The 26,098-nt window shown below is 37.1% G+C and overlaps 1 protein-coding gene across 1 annotated transcript in view; it reads left to right on the top strand.

The window, feature by feature from the left end:
- LOC306875280 (slit homolog 1 protein-like) overlaps positions 1-22,613 on the top strand; it is a gene marked incomplete at its 5' end in the record, with an annotated part of 56,163 nt that extends 33,550 nt beyond the window's left edge. The window contains 15 exons of the mRNA XM_079425751.1: positions 7,715-7,786; positions 7,965-8,036; positions 8,196-8,267; positions 10,063-10,226; positions 10,306-10,430; positions 12,474-12,568; positions 12,641-12,780; positions 12,863-12,959; positions 14,616-14,753; positions 16,646-16,874; positions 18,433-18,563; positions 18,637-18,782; positions 19,412-19,712; positions 21,321-21,532; positions 21,887-22,613. Coding sequence (XP_079281877.1) covers positions 7,715-7,786; positions 7,965-8,036; positions 8,196-8,267; positions 10,063-10,226; positions 10,306-10,430; positions 12,474-12,568; positions 12,641-12,780; positions 12,863-12,959; positions 14,616-14,753; positions 16,646-16,874; positions 18,433-18,563; positions 18,637-18,782; positions 19,412-19,712; positions 21,321-21,532; positions 21,887-22,131 — 2,239 coding nt within the window. The 3' untranslated portion in view covers positions 22,132-22,613. The remainder of the gene's footprint in view (positions 1-7,714; positions 7,787-7,964; positions 8,037-8,195; positions 8,268-10,062; positions 10,227-10,305; positions 10,431-12,473; positions 12,569-12,640; positions 12,781-12,862; positions 12,960-14,615; positions 14,754-16,645; positions 16,875-18,432; positions 18,564-18,636; positions 18,783-19,411; positions 19,713-21,320; positions 21,533-21,886) is intronic.
- Positions 22,614-26,098: the final 3,485 nt, after the last annotated feature.

The following is a 26,098-nucleotide window of genomic DNA, read 5'->3' as shown; positions in this document are numbered from 1 at the left end:
TATTTTATATTAGAGCAGTTAACATTTGGTGCTTTGAGTACAATTCTCTCATACTGACCACTGGATGTTCAACATGGCACCTCATGGCAAAGAACTCTCTGAGGATTTGAGAATTATAATTGTTGCTCTCCACAAAGATGGCCGAGGCTATAAGAATGAATGAATGATGATGATGCATTTATATAGCGATTTTATTGTGTATTGCTGTACACCCAAACCACTTTACAATCATGTGGGGGGGGGGTCTCTCCTCAACCACCACCAGTGTGCAGCATCCACTTGGATGATGCGACGGCAGCCACAGTACACCGGTGCCAGTGCGCTCACCAAACACCAGCTACAGGTGGAGAGGAGAGAGAGAGTCATAGAGCCAATCAAGTGTATGGGGATTATTAGGAGGCCATGATAGACAAAGGCCAGTAGAGGGAATTTGGCCAGGACACATCAGGACCCCTACTCTTTACGAGAAGTGCCATGGGACTTTTAATGACCACAGAGAGTCAGGACCTCGGTTTAACGTCTCATCCGAAAGACGGAAGAGACGTTGTTCTTTATAAGAAGATCAGCAACAACCCAAAACTGAGTTACAGTTCAGTGGCCAGGGTCATACAGAGGTTTTCCAAGACGGGTATCACTCGGAACAGGCCTCACAAGGGTCGATCAAAGAAGTTGATCCTTGTGCTCTGCGTCAGGTGCAGACGCTGGCTTCAAAAAACAGATGCATGAGTGCTGCCAGCATTGCTTTAGAGGTTGCAGAAGTGGAAGGTCAGCTTTTCAGTGCTCAGACCATACGTCATACACTGCAACAAGTCAGTTTGCAGGGTCGTCGTCCCAGAAGGAAGCCTCTTCTGAAGCTGGCTCACAAAAAAAGCCTGCAAACAGTTTGCTGAAGACAACCTGGCCAAGAGTATGAATTACTGGAACCATGTCCTGTGGTCTGATGAGTCTAAGGTAAACTTGTTTGGCTCAGATGGTGTCCAGCATGTGTGGTGACGCTCTGGTGAGGAGTACCAAGAAAATTGTGCCTTGCCTACAGTCAAACATGGTAGTGGTAGCATTATGGTCCGGGGCTGCATGAGTGCTGCTGGTAACATGGATTCCAACATGTACTGTGACATTCTGAAGCAGAACACAATGCCCTCCCTTCAGAAGCTGTGCTGAATGGCAGTTTTCCAACATAATAAGGACCCCAAACACACCACCAAAATGATAACTGCCTTGCTGATGAAGCTGAAGGTAAAGGTGATGGAGTGGCCAAGTATGTCTCCAGACCTGAACCCTATTGAGCACATGTGGGGCATCCTCAAGTGGAAGGTGGAGAAGCAGCATGTGTCTAACATCCAGCAGCTCCGTGATGCCAGTATGGAGGAGTGGAAGAGGATGCCAACAACAACCTGTGAAGCTCTGATGAACTCCATGCCCATGAGGATTAAGGCAGTGCTAGATAACAATGGTGCCCCTACAAAATATTGACACTTTGGACACAGTTTCGACATGTTCACTTAGGGTGTACTCATTTTTGTGGCAGTTATTTGGACAATAATGGCTATATATATTTTTAGTTATATTTAGAGGACAGTAAATTTGTACTTATATACAAGCTGCACATTGACTACTCTAAAATATATCCAAGTTTCATTTGTGCAGTATTGTCCCTTGAGAAGATATATAAAAAATTTAGCTGAAATGTGAGGGGTGTTATACTGTATATAACATAATTGCATATAATATAATTCTACATAATAATAATAACAATAATAATAAAATTAGTTATTGTTGATGTTGTTATTATACATAATTAGTAATGTGTAACACCAAACCAGCAGAGGGAGCTCTCACCAGAGTACTGACTGCTTGCCACTTCCTCTGCTTCCTCTACTGCCACTTCCTGTTTGTTGCTTTATAAGCCAGAGACTGAGCACATGTCAAACTGCGAAGTATTGCCTGTTTACCTGCCTTACCAAGCGTTTACCATTGTCTTTCTCATTGCCTTGCTGTGTATAACTCTGCCTGTTGACCTCGACTCTGATTTCCTGGATTTGCCCCTCTGCCTTGTTTGCTCGTTTGGACTGATGTTTGTGTACGAACTCTTTGCCTGCCTACTGATTTCCGCCTTCTGGATTGCCCCTGTGTGTATCAACGGACTCAACTGTGATACTGGTATAGACCTCTTACCTGACTTCATGTTTCTGTTTGTTGAAACCCCTTTTAATAAACTTCTGTGAATGGATTCTAACTCTGCCTCAGCGCCATCATTACAGAATACTTCGCCTACCATGAACCCAGCAGAAGTTTCAAATCTGCAGACGGCATTCGCTTACCAAAGTGAACTATTAAAGGGCTACCAGGAACAACTCGCTAACCTACAGTCAGTCAATGAACACCTGACGCACTACATCAGAGCACTTCCCTCACCCACGCCGAAAACGGTAAGCTTTGCTCTTCCCGATAAATTTAATGGATCCGCTGAGCAATGCAAAGGCTTTCTTCATCAAGTGGAAATTTATCTCAATCACCAAAGAGAGAAGTTTACTTCTGATGGGGACAAATGTGCTTTTATCATGACCTTGCTGACTGGCGATCAATTGGGCAGCTGCAGTCTGGGACTCTGATCCACGTCTAAGAACCTTCGTCGATTACTTCATCCAACAACTAAGAGAAGTTTTTGAATATCCAGCTGGAGGAAAGAGTGTAATGACGCAGATCCTGCATACTACTCAAGGTACCTGCACTGCTGCTGATTATGCTATTGAGTTCCGTACTCTTGCCGCCCAAAGTAGATTTAACGATGTATCTCTCAAAGCTATTTTTCAACAAGGCCTCACTCATGAACTCCAGACCGAACTGGCCTGCAAAGGGGAAAATCTTTTATTCTCTTATTTTCTAACACTCACCATCAAAATCGATAACCTAATGAGGCAAGCTCCTAAAGTAAGCACAACAGAGGATCTCGAGGTGAACCACTGCTTTCAGGCCAAACAATTCAGTATGCTGAACCCACTCCCTGTCATGAACCCATGCAACTTGGTAACACCAAAGTATCTGAAGAAGAAAGGATCCACCGTCGACAACTTCAACTCTGCTTCTACTGTGGTGAAACAGGTCACCGTTGCTCCGGCTGTCCCCACAAGCGCCAATCTACACCCACGGTAAACATTGACCATTACTTTCTTCTAACAAATAAGTCCCTTCGGCTCCCTATCACCCTCAAGACTGATGCTGCTTCTTTTGAACTTACAGCTATGATCGACTCTGGTGCAGCACTCAACCTCATTAGTAGCCGCCTCATCAAGCAACATGATCTCCTCACTCAACCTTGCATTCCCCCTATAAGAATCAAGGCCATTGATCACACCCTCATAGGAGAGGGCATCACCCACAGAACTAGAACTCTCACAATGACTGTAGGCCTCCTCCATCAGGAATCCATAACCCTGTACATGGTTGACTCATCACATCATGATGTCATTCTGGGACATCCCTGGCTGTCATGACATCTCATGGCATAGTGGTGAGCTTCATCGCTGGTGACCTTTCTGCTTTCATCACTGCTTAACTACTGTACCTGTATCCTGTTTCACTACCAGTATTGAAAGCCCCCAGACCAGTAAAACAGTAGACATCCCTTCCTGCTATAATGATCTATCAGAAGTATTCAGCAAATCCAAAGCTACACAGCTACCACCTCACCGTCCATGGGATTGTGCCATTGATCTACTTCCAAATGCCATGCCACCCAAGAGCAAAGTCTACCCATTGTCAAGAACCGAGAATCAAGCCATGGAAGAATACATCGACGAAGCCATGAATTCAGGGTTCATCCGACCATCCACATCACCAGCTGCTGCAGGCTTCTTCTCTGTGGAAAAGAAGGATGGTGGACTGAGGCCTTGCATTGACTACAGATGGCTGAATCAGGTAACCCTCAAATTCCACTACCCACTTCCCTTAGTCCCCTCTGCCCTAGAACAGCTACGTGAGGCCCATATTTACACCAAGCTAGACTTAAGAAGCGCATATAACCTAATCAGGATCAAGAAAGGAGATGAATGGAAGACCACCTTCCTCACCACTAGGGGACACTATGAATATCAGGTCATGCCCTATGGACTTGCCAACTCACCAGCAGTGTTTCAATCCTTCGTTAACGAGATTTTCAGGGATTTGCTGAACCAGTACGTAATCGCTTACATTGATGACATCTTGATATATTCCAAGACAGAAAAGGAACATATCACCCACGTGAGAACTGTCCTCAAATGACTCCTGGATAACCAGCTATATGTCAAAGCAGAGAAGTGTGAGTTTCATGTAAAACAAACCATTTTCTTGGGATATCACATCAGCCACGCAGGAGTAAGAATGGATGAGACCAAGGTCAAGGCAGTCACCGAATGGCCACAACCCAACAAAATCAAGGAACTCCAACGTTTCCTTGGCTTTGCAGACTTTTATCGACGTTTCATTCGTAATTATAGTCTTGTCTCAGCTCCTTTAACCTCCCTGCTCAAAAATAAACCCAAGAAGTTACGGTGGACAGAGGAGTCCACAAAGGCCTTCACATCTCTTAAGGAGAGATTCATGACCGCACCCATCCTTAAACACCCTGACCTGAACTTACCCTTCGTGTTAGAAATCGATGCCTCGGACTACGGAATCGGAGCAGTCTTATCCCAACGCCATGGGCAACCAGGCAAATTATTTCCCTGTGCCTTTTTCTCAAGGAAATTAACCGCAGTGGAACGAAATTACGATATTGGCAACAAAGAACTTCTTTCCATGACAGCTGCCATGGAGGAGTGGAGACATTGGCTCGAGGGCGCTCTTCACCCATTTAAAATAATCACTGATCACAAAAATCTGGAATACATCAAGAACGCTAAACGACTCAATCCACATCAAGCTCGATGGGCCATGTTCTTCACTCGATTTCAATTTTCAGTCACCTATCGACCAGGCAGCAAGAACAGTAAGGCAGTTGCACTTTCCAGACGGTATGACCCATATACCGAGAGTTCCTCCCCAGAACCAATTCTTCCTCCTAGTGTAATCATAGCCCCAGTAACCTGGGATATCATGGAAGAATTGCAAAGAGCCCAGCAGAATGAACCTAGCCCAAATAACTGCCCCCCTAACAAACAGTACATCCCTCACAACATGCGGCCACGTATCATGCAATGAGTCCACACCTCCATCAGCTCAGGTCACCCTGGAATTTCTCGTACCCTCCAACTCGTTAAAAACTCCTTCTGGTGGCCATCCATGACTCAAGATATCACTGCTTACGTTAAAGCCTGCCAAGTCTATGCACAATCTAAAACACCCAAAGAACTACCATCTGGTCTCCTTCGCCCCCTTCCCATACCACAACGTCCATGGTCTCACCTCTCCATAGACTTCGTAACAGATGTACCCCTCTCTGATGGTTTCACTACTATACTGGTTACCATCGACCGATTTTCAAAGTCCTGCCGACTAATTCCCCTAAAGGGTCTCCCCACATCAATGGAAACAGCTCTGGCCCTGTTAAACCATGTCTTTCGAATCTATGGCCTACCAGAGGATATAGTCAGCGACCGAGGCACCCAATTCACATCCCAAGTGTGGAGAGCGTTCTGCAAACACCTCGATATCAATGTGAGTCTCAAGTCAGGGAACCACCCGCAATCCAACGGTCAGGTAGAACGCCTCAACCAGGAAATTGGCCGGTACTTACGCACCTACTACAGCCGCGAACAACATCGATGGTCAGAATTCCTACCATGGCCAGAATATGCTCAAAACTCCATAACCCACTCATCTACAGGTCTCACCCCCTTTCAGTGCGTCCTGGGGTTCCAACCCCCTTTGTTCCCGTGGTCTGGCGAACCTTCTTCAGTCCCTGCTGTGGACGAATGGATGCAGCGTAGTGAGAGGGTGTGGGACAGCGCTCACGTCCGCCTCCAGCGAGCTGTACGAACACAGGAGTTCCAGGCTAACAGGCGATGGCGTCCACACCCTCCCTACCAACCAGGATAACGGGTCTGGCTCTCCACGAGGGACATCAAGTTGCGGCTATCCTGTAAGAAGCTCAGCCCCAGGTATGTTGGCCCTTTAAAGATTCTTAAACGTATTAATGAAGTAACTTACCAGCTCGAGCTTCCTACTAACTATCGGATCTCCCCTACCTTTCATGTTTCCCTCCTCAAACCGGTCCACCCGGAGGCTGACCCCGGAGCCACAATCCTAGAGCAACCACCCCCTCTGGACATTGACAGGAACCCCGCTTACAGGGTGAACATATTGCTGGATTCAAGGAGGAGAAGGGGTCAGCTCCAATATCTGGTGGACTGGGAGGGCTACGGACCTGAGGAGAGATCCTGGGTAGCCGCCCGGGATGTCCTAGATCCCTCTCTCATCGAGGAGTTTCACAGAGCCAGACCTGACCGACCAGCACCTAGACCACGGGGACGACCACGTAGAGCCCCAGGAGTTGCTCCTGGGGGGGGGGGGGGGATTCTGTAACACCAAACCAGCAGAGGGAGCTCTCACCAGAGTACTGACTGCTTGCCACTCCCTCTGCTTCCTCTACTGACACTTCCTGTTTGTTGCTTTATAAACCAGAGACTGAGCACGTCAAACTGCGAAGTATTGCCAGTTTACCTGCCTTACCAAGCGTTTACCATTGTCTTTCTCATTGCCTTGCTGTGTATAACTCTGCCTTTTGACCTCGACTCTGATTTCCTGGATTTGCCCCTCTGCCTTGTTTGCTCGTTTGGACTGATGTTTGTGTACGAACTCTTTGCCTGCCTACTGATTTTGTCGAAGAGTTTTATTAATCAAAATACAAATGAATCAAGTGTAATCAATGTGAAAATAGCCATTTATGTATCAAGTTATTCTACTATTAAAAAATTGTATCTGCCTGTATGTGTAGAGGCCTGCAGAAGAATGGAATGTGCAGACATATGGTGTAAGGTAAAGCTGCACATCCTGTTTTGACATGATAGGGTCTCTTCCTTTAACGTAACATAAATTGGGGCCTATTGTCTGCTCTAGGAAACAGATCAGATGGAGACTGTTAAGCAATAATGGTATAGGAAATGTATAGAACACGCCTTAAACTGAAAAAACTGTATTTAAGAGGGAACAAACATAGATTCGGGAGATTCACTGCAGGGTCTCTCGGTTTTATTGTCTCTGATAATAAAATCTAAATTCTGGCATCAAAACCCCAAGACTGGTATAGACCTTTTACCTGACTTCACGTTTCTGTTTGTTGAAACCCCTTTTAATAAACTTCTGCGAATGGATTCTAACTCTGCCTCAGCACCATCATTACATAATGTAATATTCTATAATATTAAATATTTTATTAATAATAATGTTATTATTTTTGTATAATGTTTCACTTGGAGTACAAAAAATGACATGATAAATTGAATAATCACAGCAATAGCGTTATTAACAAAAAAAATTATAATAAATTATTATTATTACAGTATATTAAATGGTATTCTTCTTATTATTGTTACAGTATATTAAACATAATATAAATAATAAAAGTAATATTATTTTATAATATTTCACTTGATGATAGTACAATGATGACAAATGAATTATAAATAATAATTTTAAGAAATTAAGCTAGAAAATGTTGTGGTGCAGGTCATTATTATTATTATTATTATATATTGAAAGTGCATTTAACATGTTTTATTGTGTTTTATTTCAGTGACTTAAGCAACAATAAAATCAGTTCCCTGTCCAACTCGTCTTTTGCCAACATGAGTCAACTCACTACTCTGTAAGCGTGTCTCACACACACACACACACACACACACACACACACACACACACACACTCACTCACACTTTCTCACACACACACTCTCACACACACACACATTCTCACAAACACACACACACACTCTTCCACTGACGGTTGCTGACTGTGAGCGTGTATTTATGTGGTGTGTTTTGCAGGATCTTGAGTTATAACGCGCTGCGCTGTATTCCTCCTCTGGTGTTTGGAGGCCTGTCCTCTCTCCGCCTGCTGTGAGTTTATACTGGATCTGCTCCTCTCATACACTCTTACTGTCTCACAGGAAGTGCTGTTGTTGTGATTGTGAAAACTGTGCTCTGACAAACATACAGATGCAATTGACCTGCTCTCAGCCAACACGTTTCCTCCTCACTGTTGTCCATTTATTGCAGATCTCTCCATGGCAACAATATTTCTGAATTACACCAGGGAGTCTTCAGAGACGCAGTGTCTCTCTCACATCTGTGAGTCTCACCTGTCTCACATTCACACCTGCACCTACAGCATCACGCTTCTGTCTGGCTCACCCACATTATATGATAACAGATATTTAATTAAAAAAAAATTTAAAGTCGTGACGTATTGTCAAGTATGGTGACCCATACTCGAAATTGGTGCTCTGCGTTTAACCCATCCAAGTGCACACACAGCAGTGAGTAGTGAACAAATGCACGCGCACGCACACACACACACACACACACACACACACCCGGAGCAGTGGGCAGCCATGCTGCAGCGCCCGGGGAGCAGTTGGGGGTTCGGTGCCTTGCTCAAGGGCACCTCAGTCGTGGTATTGAGGGTGGAGAGAGCGCTGGACATTCCCTCCCCCCACCTACAATTCCTGCCGGCCGGGGGCTCGAACTCGCAACCTTTCGATTACGAGTCCGACTCTCTAACCATTAGGCCACGACTTCCCCCCACGACTGCCCACGATATGACATAATCAAGAGAAAAAATAAAAATCATACGTTGATTTATATAAATGATGCACATTTTTTGGATTGTGGCAGTTTTGTTACTATAATGGAAAAAAAAAATAATTAAAAGTGTTTTCTTTTTTACTTTTATCACACTTTTTTACTTTTAACTTTATAAAGTTATTTTTATAATGATTTTATTAATATGATTTTTGGTAAGCTAACGTATTACAGTAATGGGAATCAAATAAAAATTGCCTTTGGGAAATATTTTATATGATCTTATTAATAATATGCTAGTATTATATTGTATGAATATGTTGAATTAGCCTTTATTTTTATATTTTATGTTTTAATTTTAGTCATTTGTTATGTGTTTTTGTAATTTTTTTTAGTATATGTGTATATATATATATATTAACATTAATTAAAGTGTTTAAATATAATTTTATATAGCAATAATTTCACATTCAATCTTCAAACAACATAAAGACAGTATATATATTTGTTTAAGGTCATCTTTTTTAGGAGTGATGGGGAATATTTACCTGTGTTAAATATTAATGCCGTTAAGCTGGAAAAATGAATCGTCTGTGTTAATGCGCTTTTGACAGCACTAATACATATATATAATTTTAGTTTTAGTAATTTATTTCAGTTCGTTGCAAAGGAAACGCTTCTTAATCTAATATTTTTTTAAATTTCATTTTCATTATTTTCAAGTTATACATAAAACATATTGATGTTTTACAGTAATGGGAATGTGTAATTGTGATGACAATACATGAAAATAATTGCATTATGATTATATTAATAATATTTTCATCATACTATTGTTACTACTATTGTTGTGGTTGATGTCATATATAATCAATAATATAATATTATAATATTATATTATATACATTCATATTATTATGATTATTATGAGTATTATGACAATGATTATTTTTGCTTTTGTTGTTGTTTCACCTGACGAGAGTAAAAACATAAAAATAAAAAAAAATGTACGGCAGATAGTAAATTATTATTATTATTGGTAGTAGTACTATTAAAAAAATAAAAAAATAGCTTTGTTGTAAAATGGCTTTATATAAACATATTTAGTCATGTTTAAAATGGACCAAAAATGTTTACGATAAAGGAAACATGAAATGTATTTTAAAATGGATTACAGTGAATAAGTAATAAAAAAGTATGAATAAATGGACATAAATTGAAATGTTGCAATGGTTTTCACTTTTACAGCTGGTAATATGTTGAATTTTCATTTCAAACAGGACGTGAATGCATGCCTGTTTGCTTCTGGGTTTCTCAGCCATGTGTGTGTGTGTTTCTCCAGGGCGATCGGGGCGAACCCGCTGTACTGCGACTGCCGCCTGCGCTGGCTCTCTGACTGGGTGAAGAGCGGGTACAAGGAGCCCGGAATTGCCCGCTGCGCCGGGCCGCAGGGCATGGAGGGCAAGCTGCTGCTCACCACGCTGGGAAACAGCTTCCAGTGCACAGGTATGTGACAGAGACCGCCGTCTCAGAGAGAAAAGATCATTTCTGTCAGGATTCAGCTGGAGCGCCTGCTCTCCCTCAGGTCCTGTGGATCCATCTGTGTCGGAGAAATGCAGCCCGTGTTCGTCAAACCCCTGCCAGAATCACGGCCGGTGCCACAGCGACCCGGTGCACCAATACAAGTGCAGCTGCCCGCAGGGATACAAGGTCCTGAGCAGAAACATGTCACTGCTTCAATACATCATGATTTAACTGCAGCACACTTAAAGGAATAGTTCACCCTAAAATGAATATTTGCTGAAAATTTATTCACCCTCAGGTCATCCGAGATTAGGACGAGTTTGTTTCTTCATCAGATTTGGAGAAATGTAACATTGCATCACTTTCTCACCAATGGATGTGAATGGGTGCCGTCAGAATGAGAGTCCAAACAGCTGATAAAAACATCAAGATAATACACAAGTAATCCACACCACTCCAGTCCATCAGTTAATGTCCTGAGAAAAGAAAAGATGTTTCTGTAAGAAATAAATCCGACTTTTAATATTTTTTTTTTACTTTAAACCATTGGTTCCAGCTAAAACACGAGTCCTCTATCCATAATATTGAGTTCTCAAGTGAAAAAGTGGTCTGGTCTGAATCAGGAGAGAAATCTGCACAGATCAAGCAAAAACGGCTGTAAACAAATATTGTGCTGTTTCTAGCAGCTGCTTGCACTCTCATTCTCATTGTGAATAGGTGCTGTCAAAGGATGAATGAGTGAATGGGTGCCAGACTCATCTACATCTTGGATGAACTTCCAGAAAATTTTAATAGTTCCTAGTGTATTGTATAATAAAAAAAAATGAACACTGAAATCTTAGAGCTGCTGGTAGCCCATGTACAAACTGGGGAACACATAAATTCCTACATTTTGAAAATAAACATACATGTGAAGTTAATAAACATAAATTGACCATTTCAAATAAACATATTTGTACTTCAGTAAACATAAATAAACCATCTTAATTAAACTTAACAGTACTCCAGTACAGTATCCTTCAAAGCAAATCTTTAGCAATGAACACCCCCACTGCCTTTGTTATTTTTATGTGTCTCTCGGAACCAGTTGGGTATGTTTGCTGGAAGGATTCAGCGAGGGATTGTTGTTTTTTGGAGGACTTTATTACCTTCTCTGCTATCCTGCCTTCAGACAGTGATATTGCTGGGTGATGGCGCCGCAGATGTGCAGTCATGTTGGAAGTATTTCCGTTTGAGTAGGCTATACGCTTGCACACAGTCATTTTTTTGTTCACCGTTTTTTCTTCCTCGGCATTATACTCAACGGCAAAACCGAAATGTCTCCACACCGCGGATTTGAAAGACGTCCTCGTACTGTTGCCTCAGTTGACCGCCGCTCGCCATGTTAAAGTGTGGAATGATGGTTAAGCGCCCCCTAACTTTAGAGCATAGTGATTGAATATTTACTCGCGGGGAGGAGTTTCCTCATCTCAGCTCGTAGACTTACAGGCACACACAAACAGTCAATTCGGAGAGAAATAAAACGCACATAAATTATTTAAACGTAAAACCGTAAAAACCGCAACGGTTCAATATTATATTGAGAATTGTGGCATCCCTAATATATATCATATACACATATATAACGTATCAATGTGTCCTATGGTGACGGAAAAAAAAAAAAAAAAAAAAAAAAAATCTCTTAACATTGAAGATAAACCTCTCATGCTATTTGTAACTCTAAGAATGAAGATACATTTTTCTCATGTTATTTGTATGTTAAGTTTTTTTTTCTACATTTTTGCTCACACCATAGGACACAATTTTTATTTGCCCAATTTATTTCATACCAATTTTTATTTGTCAACTACCCATATATATATATATATATATATATATATATATATGGGTATTTTTGACCCATACAGCCAGTAAACCTGACCTGACAGGAAAATGAGCATATCCAGAAAAGCAGTCCAGCTTCTAAAAGGATTTTTAGACTCCTCAAATCAGTTAAACATGTCAAATAACAACACATTTCTATAAAACACAAGCACCAAAAATGAACACTTGCCCTATATGAAGCCATTCCCTATAGACATCCACTGTAAACATACAGTAGACACTGACTGTGCTCGTTCCGAAATACATCGGAGAATGATTTTCTGCAGGGATGCCACAGCTTCTGTCAGTGAGACTTGATGTTTTGGAAGAGCATTGGTTTGAAAGCCTTTCTGCTGGTGTTTCTAGGGGAGAAACTGTGAGCTTTCTGTCAGCGCTTGTGAAGGCGATCCATGTGTGAACGGAGGAAGCTGCTACAGCGACGAGGCTAGAAAAAGCTTCAGGTGCGAACACACACACACACCTCACGGAAGATTAGAAACAGCAGCAGTGTTTGACTCTCTCTGTGTCTCCAGCTGCTGGTGTCCCGTGGGCTTCGTGGGGCAGTTCTGTGAGGTGGATGTGGATGACTGTGTGGAGAACAAGTGTGAGAATGGCACCATCTGTGTGGACGGAGTGGGAAACTACAGCTGCGTCTGTCCGCAGCCCTTCTCAGGTCAGTGTTAGTGTGGCCTCGGCTGGTTCATGCTATGTTCTTCTGCTCTGATTGGTGAAGGAAGGCTTGATGTGCGTTACAGGCCAGAAGTGTGAGGAGTACGAGGAGGATCTGTGCTATCCGGGTCAGAATCCTTGTCATCGAGGATCCACCTGCATACCCACCGTCACGGGACCCAAGTGAGCACAAGGCACTAATCATGAGATGCTTGTTATAAAAAAAAAATATTTCATATAAAATATTTAAATCAGAGTAATACATATCATGCACTGCTATTTAAAGGTTTTGGGTCTGTGAGATGTTTTAATGTTTCTCAAAGTCTGCATTTATCTGATCAGAAAAACAGTAATATTGTGAAATAACTGTTTTCTGTTCAAATATATATTTTAAAGTGTATTTAGTGTCACATGATTCTTCAGAAATTATTTTAATGCGTCGATTTTGCTGCTCAAGAAACATTTATTATTACTATCAGTTTTAATGCTTTGTGGATTTCTCCCCCCCCCCCCCCCCCCGACAAATAGAAATTTCAATAAAACAGAATATAATACTATAAAAGTCTGTACTGTCCCTTTTGAACAATTTATTGCATTCTTGCTGAGAAAAAATATTCATTTTTATATATTAATAGTAAAAGAAATCAGTAGTGTGCGTATAAAATATTAATAAAATATAAAAGGTATTTTATTTCTATATTATTTATGTGAAATAAAAATGTTACTTAAAAATAAAGCTGTTGTATAATACTTCATATAAAATATTTTTCTTTTATATTAACTATCATAACATTTTATGAATATAAAATCATAAAAATGTTTTATATTTGTATAAAATAATATTCATATAAATATGCTGCTTCATATTTTTTGTGGATTTTTTCCAGGAATTCTTTGATGAACAGAAATATCAAAAGAACAGAATTTATTTTAAATAGAAATATCTGATAATATTATAAAAGTCTTTACTGTCCCTTTTGATCAATTTATTATTAAACATTAATTTCTAAAACTAAAAAATCTTTCTTACACAAAACTTTTGAATGGTAGTGTATGTTTAAATATTTTATATAAAATATAAGGACAATATAAAAGATATGTATATATTATTTATATGAAATAAAAATGCTACTTAAAAATAAAGTTATAAAATAAATTAAATATAATATAAATGCAAATATAAAGTATTTTTCTTTCATATTAATCATCGTAAAATATTATAAATATTTAATAATATTAATACAAATATAAAATCTATTAATATTAGCATTTAAAACAGTACAGTACAGTTAATCAAAGTCATGTGATAAAACCAATATGTTGACAAAAACCCCCACAAAATAGATAATAAAAAATATAATAATAATAATAATAATTTGACCTTTTTATGACAAGCAATGCTAGTTAAATGGCTGTAAAATGTCAGGTGGTGCGACCCCCCCAAAACTTAATGATAATTAACTTTTTACATTGAAAGATGTATTTAAAACCTTTGAATGTTATATATATATATATATATATATATATGTGTGTGTATATATGTATATGTATATATATATATATATATATATATATATATATATATATATATATATATATATATATATATATATATATATAATCTGAAAAATCAACTAACTTGTTCTTTCACCTGATGAATTTTGCCGAGTCTGAGTCGCTCTGTAGAAATGTCATTTCTATTCACGATCCTGTTTATGGCAAATATTTGCTGTCGTGTTTGAATAGGCCTTTCAGCTGAAAAGCAGCATTTAAGGCCATTCAAATATTGAAGTAAATTAGATTTCTGAGCTGTAATGAAAGCGGCGTGTTTGTGTTTAGGTGCATCTGTACTCCGGGCTTTGTGGGCGATGACTGCAGTGTGGATTATAATGAATGTGAGGGTCATTACTGTCAGAACGGAGCACGCTGTGTGGATCATGTGGCCGGATACACATGCATCTGTCCTCAGGGCTACAGGTGAGTCAAAACCACTTTATATTACAGTCAAATTTATTTCATTTCATTGTCATGGTTGTTTAATATGTAAGACTAATATAAAATATATTAAGCTTGACATATACCAATGTGATATTCTATATATAATTTAAAATATTTAATATAAAGTAACATTAAAATGTTTTAAAATTATTTGTTTTATAGCTAACAAAAATGTTTTATATTTTGCATAAATCAGAGACAATGAACAAAATATATTTTCTCTTATTTTAAATGTTCAATAGGTGTTACCACATTAATAGAATTTTTAAGAAATAAAATATTTAATTATAACATATTGTTTTTCACTGTTAAAACATTAAGTAGTCCTGCCTATTAATATCTGTCAATGACATGACACAAATTTATTATATTAATTCAAAAATACATTAAAATCCTGTTAATACATACAATGATTTAAATACACCCCTTTAATTATGAAAATATATTTAATTTCTGAATTAAAATTTAATTTAGATATTTTTTTTGTTGTGCTTAAGTAGTTTGTTATAATCTTTTAATATGATTTCTATTTTGTTAAAATATTACATAATTTTCAATGTGATGTCTATATTAATCTTATTTATAATACAATACAATATTAGATAGATAGATAGATAGATAGACAGACAGACAGACAGACAGACAGACAGATAGATGATAGATAGACAGACAGACAGACAGACAGACAGACAGATAGATGATAGATAGACAGACAGACAGACAGATAGATGATAGATAGATAGATAGACAGACAGACAGACAGACAGACAGACAGATAGATAGATAGACAGACAGACAGACAGATAGATAGATAGACAGACAGACAGACAGATGATAGATAGATAGATAGATAGACAGACAGACAGACAGACAGACAGACAGATAGATAGATAGACAGACAGACAGATGATAGATAGATAGATAGATAGACAGACAGACAGACAGACAGACAGACAGATAGATAGATAGACAGACAGACAGACAGACAGACAGACAGACAGACAGACAGACAGATGATAGATAGATAGATAGATAGATAGATAGATAGATAGATAGATAGATAGATAGATAGATAGATAGATAGATAGACAGATAGGTGTATTTGAAGGTGTAATTTATATATAATTTATATTATTCTATTATAGATAATAAAATATTTGAAATATGAATTAATGTTACTATAAATATGAAATAAAATCTATTATTAATAATATAAAACCATCCTCTAAATCAAAGTCATGTGGTACAACCAAGATGCAGAAACATGCAGGAAAAACACAACAACAACAACGATGATAATAATAATAATAATTTTATCTTTTTCCTACAAGTTAGTAAGATTAGTTCAGCTTTTAAAACGTCATGTGGTGCAACTCCCCAAAAATGTAATGATGAATGAATAATTCATGATATTATAAAATGAAGAGTTCATTTGCAAAAACAGTGATTTTTTTGTGATTTTTCAATAAATAACTAAAAAATACAAATAACTAACACAATGAAACATGATTTTTGAAAATTAAAAAACGGATTTTTTAAAATAAACTCTTCAAATATACCTTTCTACATTGAAAAATGTATTTAAAAACTGAAGAAATAAATGATTACATTTGAATACTTGTATCTAAGGTTTAACTAAAAAATGTTATTACTTTTTAAGTAATGGTTACGCTACATAACATTTTTAGAGTATATAAATGTAAACTTTTATTAACGGTCAGCCATATGAAACCAACATTAATACAAAGAACATGATTTTAAGAACTAGATCTGTCTTTTTCTTTATTACGAACACTCTTGTTCGTCATCCGCAGCGTGATTGGTACAGTATGTTATGCAGTCATTTATGATGGTGTGTTGTTTGGTGGCAGCGGCCGTCTGTGTGAAGTGTCTCTCTCGGCTCTGGAGGGCTGCGAGCAGCTGCTCTGTGAGAACGACGCCCCCTGTCTGGAGAGCGCCGGTACTGCAGCCTGTCAGTGTCTGCCGGGCTTCGGCGGGCCGCGCTGCGAAAAACTGCTCAGCGTCAACTTCATCGACAGAGACTCGTACCTGCTGCTCAACGACGTCAAGAACCGGCCTCAGACCAACATCACGCTACAGGTGCAGGAAAGAAACCAGTTAACTGCTGTCCGTGTAAAAGTAAAAGTGCTGTGTAAATGACACTAAATGACAAGTTAATAAATAACAAATTGCAATAATAAATTGCAAATATATGTTAATAACTAAATATTGCATATATATAAATATAAATAAACGTATGCTAATATATAATTATATTATCACTTTATTATATATATATATATATATTAAAAGAGATATTTACTGTAGCCTATAGAATTTTAAATTTTTTTTGAGTGCTGTTTAATTTATGATAATGCAAAAGAGACAGTGACCTTCACCATATGCCCAAAATATAAAGCAAAAACAGCTCCACAATTAAATTATTTTGGTCTAAGCATATGCTTCGGATTCATTTTCTCTGACCTTGGCACATGAAACATCTGCTGAACGAGTAAATGTAATTTTAACAGTAATTATCATATTTTTTATGTTTCTGCTATTGTTAGATTTAAGGATGCAATACAAAGCATTCAGTGAAGCACACAAGACAACACTCGTTTACAGCTGCATTGCCGTAATATGTAAATAACTAAATTATTAGCCACTGGTATATATTAATACCACATGGTTAATATAAAGATATATATATATTACCTCAAATATTTAAACACACTATACCGTCCAAAAGTTTTTTTTTTTTTTTTTTTAAATGAATACTTTTAAATGGATGCCTTAAACTGATCAGAAGTATAATATCAGTAAAGACATTTATGGTGTTACAAATAACTCAAATATTATGTTGCATATTATAATATTAATAGCCACCATTTTATGTTGTTGTACCACATGGTTAAATAAAAGGAAAATATATAATGCAATTTAACATTTATTTTTCTAGAAAGAAATTGAGCAATGATGGATTAAATTGATCAGAAGTGACGGCAAAGACATTTATAATATTACAAACAAATAAATAAAATTATGAATTGTATTACTGTTAATTGCATATTATTAGCCACTAAAATATACATTAGTACAACATGGTTAATATAGCAAATATTTAAGCAAATATAAATACATAAATAATAAAAAAAAGCAAATATGTAATATTATACAATATAAATAACTTTTTAAGTTACAGAGATAATATATAAATACATTTTATATTTTGTAGAAATGTTTAGAAATATCTAGGAATACAAATATTTAAACACCATCGTTCAAAGGTTTGGGTTTTTGAAAGAAATTGCTATTTTTTTTCAGTCAGGATGCTTTCATTGAGGAATCCTGAAAAAATATGTATTGTGGTACAAACTTTTTTTTGCAGCACAACTGTTGAATTTTCATGATAATCAGAAATGTTTCTTGAGCAGCGTATGAGAATGATTTCTGGAGGATCATGTGACACTGAACACTGGAGTAATGATGCTGTAAATTCTTTGATCACAGAAATAAATGACATTTTACAATATATTCACATAGAAAACAGAATTTTACAGTATTTTCTTTGTCAAATAAATGCAGCCTCGGTTGAGCACAAGGTCAAAATACGTAAAAAAAAAACCTCAAACGTTTGAGCAGTACTCTTTGGACTCAGGTCTCCACAGCAGAAGACAATGGGATTCTTCTCTACAACGGCGTCGACGACCACATCGCAGTAGAGCTACACGACGGCCGTGTCAAAGTGACCTACGACGCAGGAAATCAGCCGGGAAGCACCATTTACAGGTTTACATTAAAGACCACGCTCCACATTGAACATGTCAATACACCTGCTGTAATTCACTGCCTGTTTCCACAGCTCGGAGACAGTGAACGACGGACGCTTTCACACCGTCGAGCTGGTGACTTATGACCGGATGGTCAACCTCTCTGTGGACGGAGGGCTTCCTACCACTCTGGACAGCTTCCAGACCCTCACCAGAGACGCCCCACTATACGTCGGCGGTAAATTTCCACCTTCAACCTTCAGTGATCCTGTTTGACTGCAAAAAAAAATAATTCATTGGATTAACCCAAAAATGACCATGATTACAAATGTAATATTGATTTTTTTTAAACACAGCCACTGCACTGTTTTGCGTCTCTGAGCAACATGAATGAATGAATGAATCAACCGTTTAAATGATTCGGTTCAATCGCAATGACTCACTTATTTACAGTGACTTGCTGCCACCTACTGGCGGTTTTAATTTCACACTCAGAGGATCTTTTATAAATAATTTCAAACGTTTTATGTTTCAAAACACTTATGCATTTGTTATTGCAGGTTAAAGCATTCATGTTCTGCACTAAACAGTAGAGTGTAAATACATCTAAATGCCACTTCAGATGCAGCTTCTGTGTTTCCTCTGCAAAGATTCATTTTATTGATACTGATTTAATTTGCTTGGTAACAGCCCAAATGTCTTAATTCAAATGTCTTAGCCCAAACCCAACTGTTTGGGTTATACTGCTTAAATGGGAAATCTAACAGGATGGTGTTAAATAAAATTTTTTTTTTTTTTTTAATAAACCGAACAGTGTTGTAAAATCATTTTTTGAGTGTATCTCTAAATGCGTGTTTTATCCATCAGGAATGCCTGAAAACGCGCAGTCGCTGTCTTTGAACCAGTGGCCGTCTCTCAACGGCTCCAGTTTTCAGGGCTGCATACGAAACCTGTACATCAATAATGAGCTGCAGGACTTCACACGCACGCAGATGAAGCCGGGAGTGGTGCCGGGCTGCCGGGCCTGTGAGGAGCTGCGCTGCGCGAACGGACTGTGTCAGCTGGACTCCGCTGCCGGGCCCGTGTGCCGCTGTCAGCCGGGATGGGGCGGCCCACACTGCGATCAGGCCCTGCTGGCAGCCGCCACCAACCCATGCCAGAAAAACAAGTGCGTATCTGTGTGTTCAAGATGCATGCTCCAGTTTAAAAGAGAAGAAATGTTATATGTTATATTTTAAACTGAGATTTTTTTATCTGAAAGCTGAATAAATAAGCTTTCCATTGATGTATGGTTTGTTATGATAGGACAATATTTGGCCGAAATACAACTATTTGAAAATCTAGAATCTGAGGGTGCAAAAAAAAAAAAAAAAAAAAATCTAAATATTGAGAAAATCACTTTTAAAGTTGTCCAAATAAGGTTCTTAGCAATGCATATTACTAATCAAAAATACAAATTTTATATATTTACGGTAGAAAATTTACAAAATATCTTCATGGAACATGATCTTTACTTAATATCTTAATGATTTTTGGCATAAAAGAAAAATCGATCATTTTAATTTTGTTGGCTATCGCTACAAATATACCCGTGCTACTTATGACTGCTTTTGTGCTCCAGGGTCACATATAATAATTTCACATTTAATTGTTAAGGTTATTTAATACAAAAACCTTATATAAAATATATGGGATTTTAAATATATTAATGTAACATCAAATATTTCATTTCAAATGTTAAAAATGTTTGTTATATAGTATGTAAAAAAATATTATTATATTAAATACAAGTCTTATTTATAAGATAAATATATAAATAATATTTTTTATATTTTATATGTTATGCTTTATACCATGTGAAAATTATATATTATTTATATAAAATGTAAAACATTTTAGTCTATCTGTAAAACTAGTTTTATGCTATATAGCCTACTGAATATTTGACATAAAATAGAACAAAATGTATTATTTATATATTTTATGTAAAATATAAAACATTTCAATACATCTATATTCTAAAACATTTGTAATATTATTTCATTTCAAAATTACATAAGGCCTTTACATTAAATAACCACGTGGTAAAGCCAATTGAATGTTTTTATTTAAAACAAACATTTGAATAATTTTTATAGAAAAATATAGAGTAGGTAAAATAATTTCCTGCATACAAATTTTCATCACATAAGATAAAATATGAAAACACATTTTCTATTATATATAAAACTATTCAACAGGAACCACGAGGTTATTTGAAATAAAAGCATAATGTGACTATTTAGACTATTCGGGGTACGCCTACTTTCGTGTAGTAATTGAATTTTGTAATATGAAAACAGTATTATCCAGTGACCTTGTGTGAAATATTCCATTAATATGATATAAATCACTCGTAGTTAGGCAGTTTATAATCATAAAGCCAGATTTACTAACAGCTTGTGCCAATGCAAACCGTCTTTTTACGTAAAAAAAATGCACTGTTAGGATTTACTACAGACGCGTTGAGAAACAGTAATTTTTTGAATATATGTATTTGTAGAAGTTTCAATTTTCAAAATTTATGTGAACAGAATCACACAACATGTTTTACTAAGGTTTGCGTTAATTTACTGCTATTTGTGCCATTATTGATCAGCCAAAATAGTGTCTTAACTCATTTAGTGCCTGTGGTTTTAGTAGATTTAGGCAATTTTTGGGAATTGCGCTCTAATTGGCCCCGTTTATTAATTCTGGCCCCTGGTCTAAACCCGAGTGTTCTCTCTGTTGCGGTAAGGTGTGTTCATGGCACCTGTGTCCCGGTGGACCTGCAGTCGTACAGCTGCGAGTGTGTTGACGGTTTCCACGGGCCCCTGTGCGCTCAAGAGGACGAGTCCCCCGGCCCCTGTGCGGCGCTCTCATGCCAGCACGGCATCTGCGAGGAATCACCCACGGGACAGGCGCAGTGCGTTTGCGACAGCGGCTACAGCGGCCAGTTATGCGACACAGGTAAACCATGTTCATTTCACTGCTGGTTATACTCTCTATAATTGTGTGTGAGACAAATAAAAAATCTTGAATTTACACCACAAACGATTATCATAAAACATAATCTGACAGCAGAGCTGGGTAATAACTGATTACATGTAATCTGGATTATGTAATCATATTCTCAAAATTAAGTACTTGTAATTAAATTGTTAATAACAACAAATGTAATATATTTTCTTAGTCTTTGCATTTTTATATCAATATGGATTACGTTACTAACTACAATTTTTGTCGTGTAATTTGAAATTAGTAACAGACCACCGTTTTCAAGTAATCTACCCAGCTCTGTCTGACTGTATTCTTTGCCTCCAGTGGCTCCGTGTCAGGGTGAGTCGGTACGGGACTTCCATCGCGTGCAGCGCGGCGAGGTCCAGTGTCGCAGCACGCAGCCGCTGTCCTGGGTGGAGTGTCGCGGCGGCTGCAGGCCGGATTCGGGCTTCTGCTGCGGGGGCACCAGGGTACGACGCAGACGCTACAGCTTCGAGTGCGACGATGGAAGTTTGTTCACGCAGGACGTCGAAAAGACGGTCGAATGCGGATGTGGAAAGTGCGTGTAGATCACAGAAGACGTTAAAAGAGAAAATAGTGTGCATTTGTGTCTGTGGACCGTAACATCTGTGAGGTAGCTTGAAGAACTATTTAAGAAAAGATAACCCTTGCATGTGAATGATGAATTATGAGTATTTTGTGCTGTCAGGCGAGGAATCATTAACGTCGAAAGCAAAAATCTAACCAATGGATCTTAGATTTAAGAGTACAGTTTAACGGACAGCATGTTATACAGGATTTATAGTATTTAATATAATTGTAAAATATGTTTAACATTAATTTTAATTGTAATATATATGCGGTTTTTAATTTCCATATAGTATTTTTGTATGTTGAGCACCGACTTTGGTGATGTACAATTTTTTACCTTTTAGTCTGTTTTCTACACACAATTGTTTGACAAAGCTTTTTTCCCATTTAATGCCGTCTTAAGTGTTTTTTTTTGTTTGCAAGTGTTTCTATTTATTTCATTAAAGTTTTTTTGCCCCTTAAAAAGGCTGGTTTTACCCTATGTTTTAGTTTCTTAAGTTTGTATATGTGATTTCTACTGAACTTCATGCTGCTAGAAAAAAAAAAAACACTATATGAGATGGGTGGAAAAATTATAATTCACTGCTTGTGCATTTGCTCATAGCTTTGTAAATTAAATAGAAAACAATTATATGAATTGCGTTCACCCGAAAAATGTTGTTCACTTACAAATACACTGAAATATAGTTTTTTTTTCTCCCACCTCATATTTCAGTATAGGTACAAGTGAAGGTACTGCCTTCAGGAAATTTGAGTTTTTTTCAGAAAACATTTGCGTCTTTTATCAAAAGTATTGCATTTCATTGATAAACTTTGCATTTTCTTTCAAAACACATAATGCTTTCTTTGTGTTCACTCACGAATCTTTAGCAGTCACTTACAAAACTTTTGCATTTACCAGAGAAACTCGAAACTATTTGCATTCGTTCACAAAAAATATTGTTCCCCCTAAAAACTTTCCATATTTTAGTGATATGCATTCTATCACAAATACACTAAAATATAGCTTTTTCTCCTATTCCCTTTACAATAATTTTGATAAATACGACTATATTTCGATGAATACGAAAAAACGCATATGAAAATTTCGGACTCGGTGTGCAAGGACCTTTAAGGGTTTAGGACTTTGTTTGAATCACAAGCTTTGACTATAATAATAGTGATGTTTGCAGCAACCGCCACTAATAAAACCAGTGTATTATATACAAACCTTCAGAAAAGTATAAACAACAAAACCCTGCAATATTCTCACCATATAAAAGCATTTATTCTTTATGCAATAAATTAATCAAAACACTCTTCTCAGCCACAAGAAGAAGCTTGAATCCCTGTCCGTGCACCATATAAACTCTGTACATCTGCTGCTCAAGCATATACAGCTATTTTTAACCATAACAACTAACAATGCTTCAAATTAGCCGTGGTAACCTCTGCACCAATGTCATCTAAATCCAAGCTGTCTAATAAATAGACCTGTTGCTCTAATTTGTTGCTCATTGGAGCATAGTTTAATAACTTGGACTTTATATACTACTGGAGGCAGCAAGCATCCGTGAATATAGGATATTCAAAGGAACTTCTTTATTCTGTGAAACATAAAAGAAGGTATTTTGAAGATTGTTTCAGAGTTTTACAGTGTAGGTCAAATGGCTCCAACATTGTCTCCAAAATATCTTCTTTTGTGTGCTGCAGAACACATCCAGATTTGGAAAGACATAAGGATAAGAATATGATGACAAAAATTTCCTATGATGCCACCTAACCTTTCTTAAAAGAACCAGTTTTTTCTTAAAAACATTAAAATTTCCCCTACAAACAATCTTTTGTCGAATGGAAAGGTTCTGTAATTGTTAAAGATTCTTCATGGAACCATTAATGCCAATAAAGAACCTTTATTTTTGAAAGTGTTGTATGCTAGAATCACTTCCCAACCCTATCTACACAAAAGTTATCAGTTTTAAACTCATGCTCATGAAAACATGCCTTTCACATATAAACAAGTCTGAAAAGTATCAAAAGTTAGTTTATCCATCTAGAAAAGTAATACGCTTTTTTTATTTATGTATGTGCTTTAACAAAAACATCAACAGTTTATTAATTTCTTGAATGTGCCCGTGAGAGTGTAATGTTCTTTATGACCAAACACATCCATTCTTTGTGAACTGTTCTCAGTTTTTTAATTGAATGCATTTTCTGCAGTTGTTATTCAGTAATGCGGACACTTACTGAGTGCTTGTAACTGTGCACAGTATGAAACTGACCTTTCCTCTCACTGACATATGTCAGTTTAAAACAATGGAGGCGCTTAGTGGGTAAGTGTAGTGTTGTTGGTATTGCTAAAATATGGACCAATCAAACATGGGTGATGTCAAATGATTTAGCTGATGTAATGCATTTAAGGTCAGCATACACAGTACACAACAACATTGCGATAAATCTCAAATGGTGTAGTCATTTAACATCTTGGTGTTGCTGACTGGTTATTACCTAAATGGCACATTAACATAATTGGTTTCCTAAAAGGAAAGAAAGTGGCCAAAATTAGAAGGTGATTATTAGACATATACCCTCTGTCCGTGGCATAAAGAGACATGGCACATGCAAGTGATTTTGGAAAATAAGGTGTGTGTGCATATAAGCATATAAAATACTGATTACGAGAACAATGCAGTGATCTGGATATATTTTTTTGGCACAAAGTACAATAAATGTTTTGAACTGCAGTGATATTTCAGTAGTTCAACTCTGTTATGCAGGACAAAAAACAATCATTTGTTTGAACTATTGAGGCTGATGTGTCCATGTCAGTCTCTACAGTAGTTCAACTCTGTAAAATATAGTGATCTGGATTTTTTGGCACACAGTACAACAATAAACATGGTGGAGTGCTATGATGTTTCAGTAGTTCAACTCTGTGACAGAAACAACTGATCGCTGTTATTTTGCTTCTGCATAACGAGCTTGACGTGACCTTGTCAGTCTCTCTGGAGTAGTTCAGCTCTGTAATGAGGGGAAAAATAACGGTGATCATTTTTTTTTTTAAATAACAGAGTTGAACTATCGAGCTCGATATGGCCAGTATATTGGCAGGCACACGTGAAATATTGATAATATTGACATTATAGTGATAAAGTTTGTTTATATTGGCCTTGTCAGGCTGTTTAGTTCAGGGAAAACTGCAGTGATCATTACACTGTACAAAATGTGCAGTGGTGCAATGATATTTGCCCATTAAAGCTGTTATTAGACGTGGCACTGATTTTCAACTTTAACATTAAACCCTGGAAAATGCTACAGTTTGGTGCAAAACATGTTTAAAGATAAATGTGATGGCTTATTTTTTTTTAGAATTATAATAATAATAATAATTAGTGATTGATTATAAGGCACACTTTCTGTGACAGGGTTGAAATAATGCAGCGTTCATGAATCGTCCACTAGAAAATTTGGTTGATTTCTTGAAAATGAATCAGTAAACCTCAAATGACATGACTAAAATGAATATTCTATCAGAGACAACAGTAGAAACATGCAACAGCACCATTAAGCAGTCTCAACACTTCGTTTTCACAACAAAAATTTATTAGAAGAATAGTGGTTTTCATAAGAAGGTTCTAGCATCCAGTGAATACTAACTTGCACAATGTTACATTTAAAATGTGTTGAAAAATGGCATTTTTTTCCTAATGGGTAAAATATAACCAGTAAAACTCCACACATGCACAAAGACGGATCTAATCAGCAATTTGCTTAATGGTCAATGCAAATAAAAAGAAAGAGAAAACTTTTTTTTGTTTGTTTTTAAATTAGACCACAGAAAATCTAATCAGTTTTTTCCTTTTCATTTTTAAAAAAAACAAAATCACATACATTAGGATATTATTCATTAGCCCAGCTCAAAAATAAGAATTTGCATTCAAACGGAAAACAAATAGTACCAAAATA

This window comes from Barbus barbus (assembly GCF_936440315.1).
Source record: "Barbus barbus genome assembly, chromosome: 9".
Lineage (NCBI taxonomy): Eukaryota > Metazoa > Chordata > Actinopteri > Cypriniformes > Cyprinidae > Barbus > Barbus barbus.
Note: the sequence above shows the minus strand (reverse complement) of the source record. Positions and strands in the feature narration are given on the sequence as shown.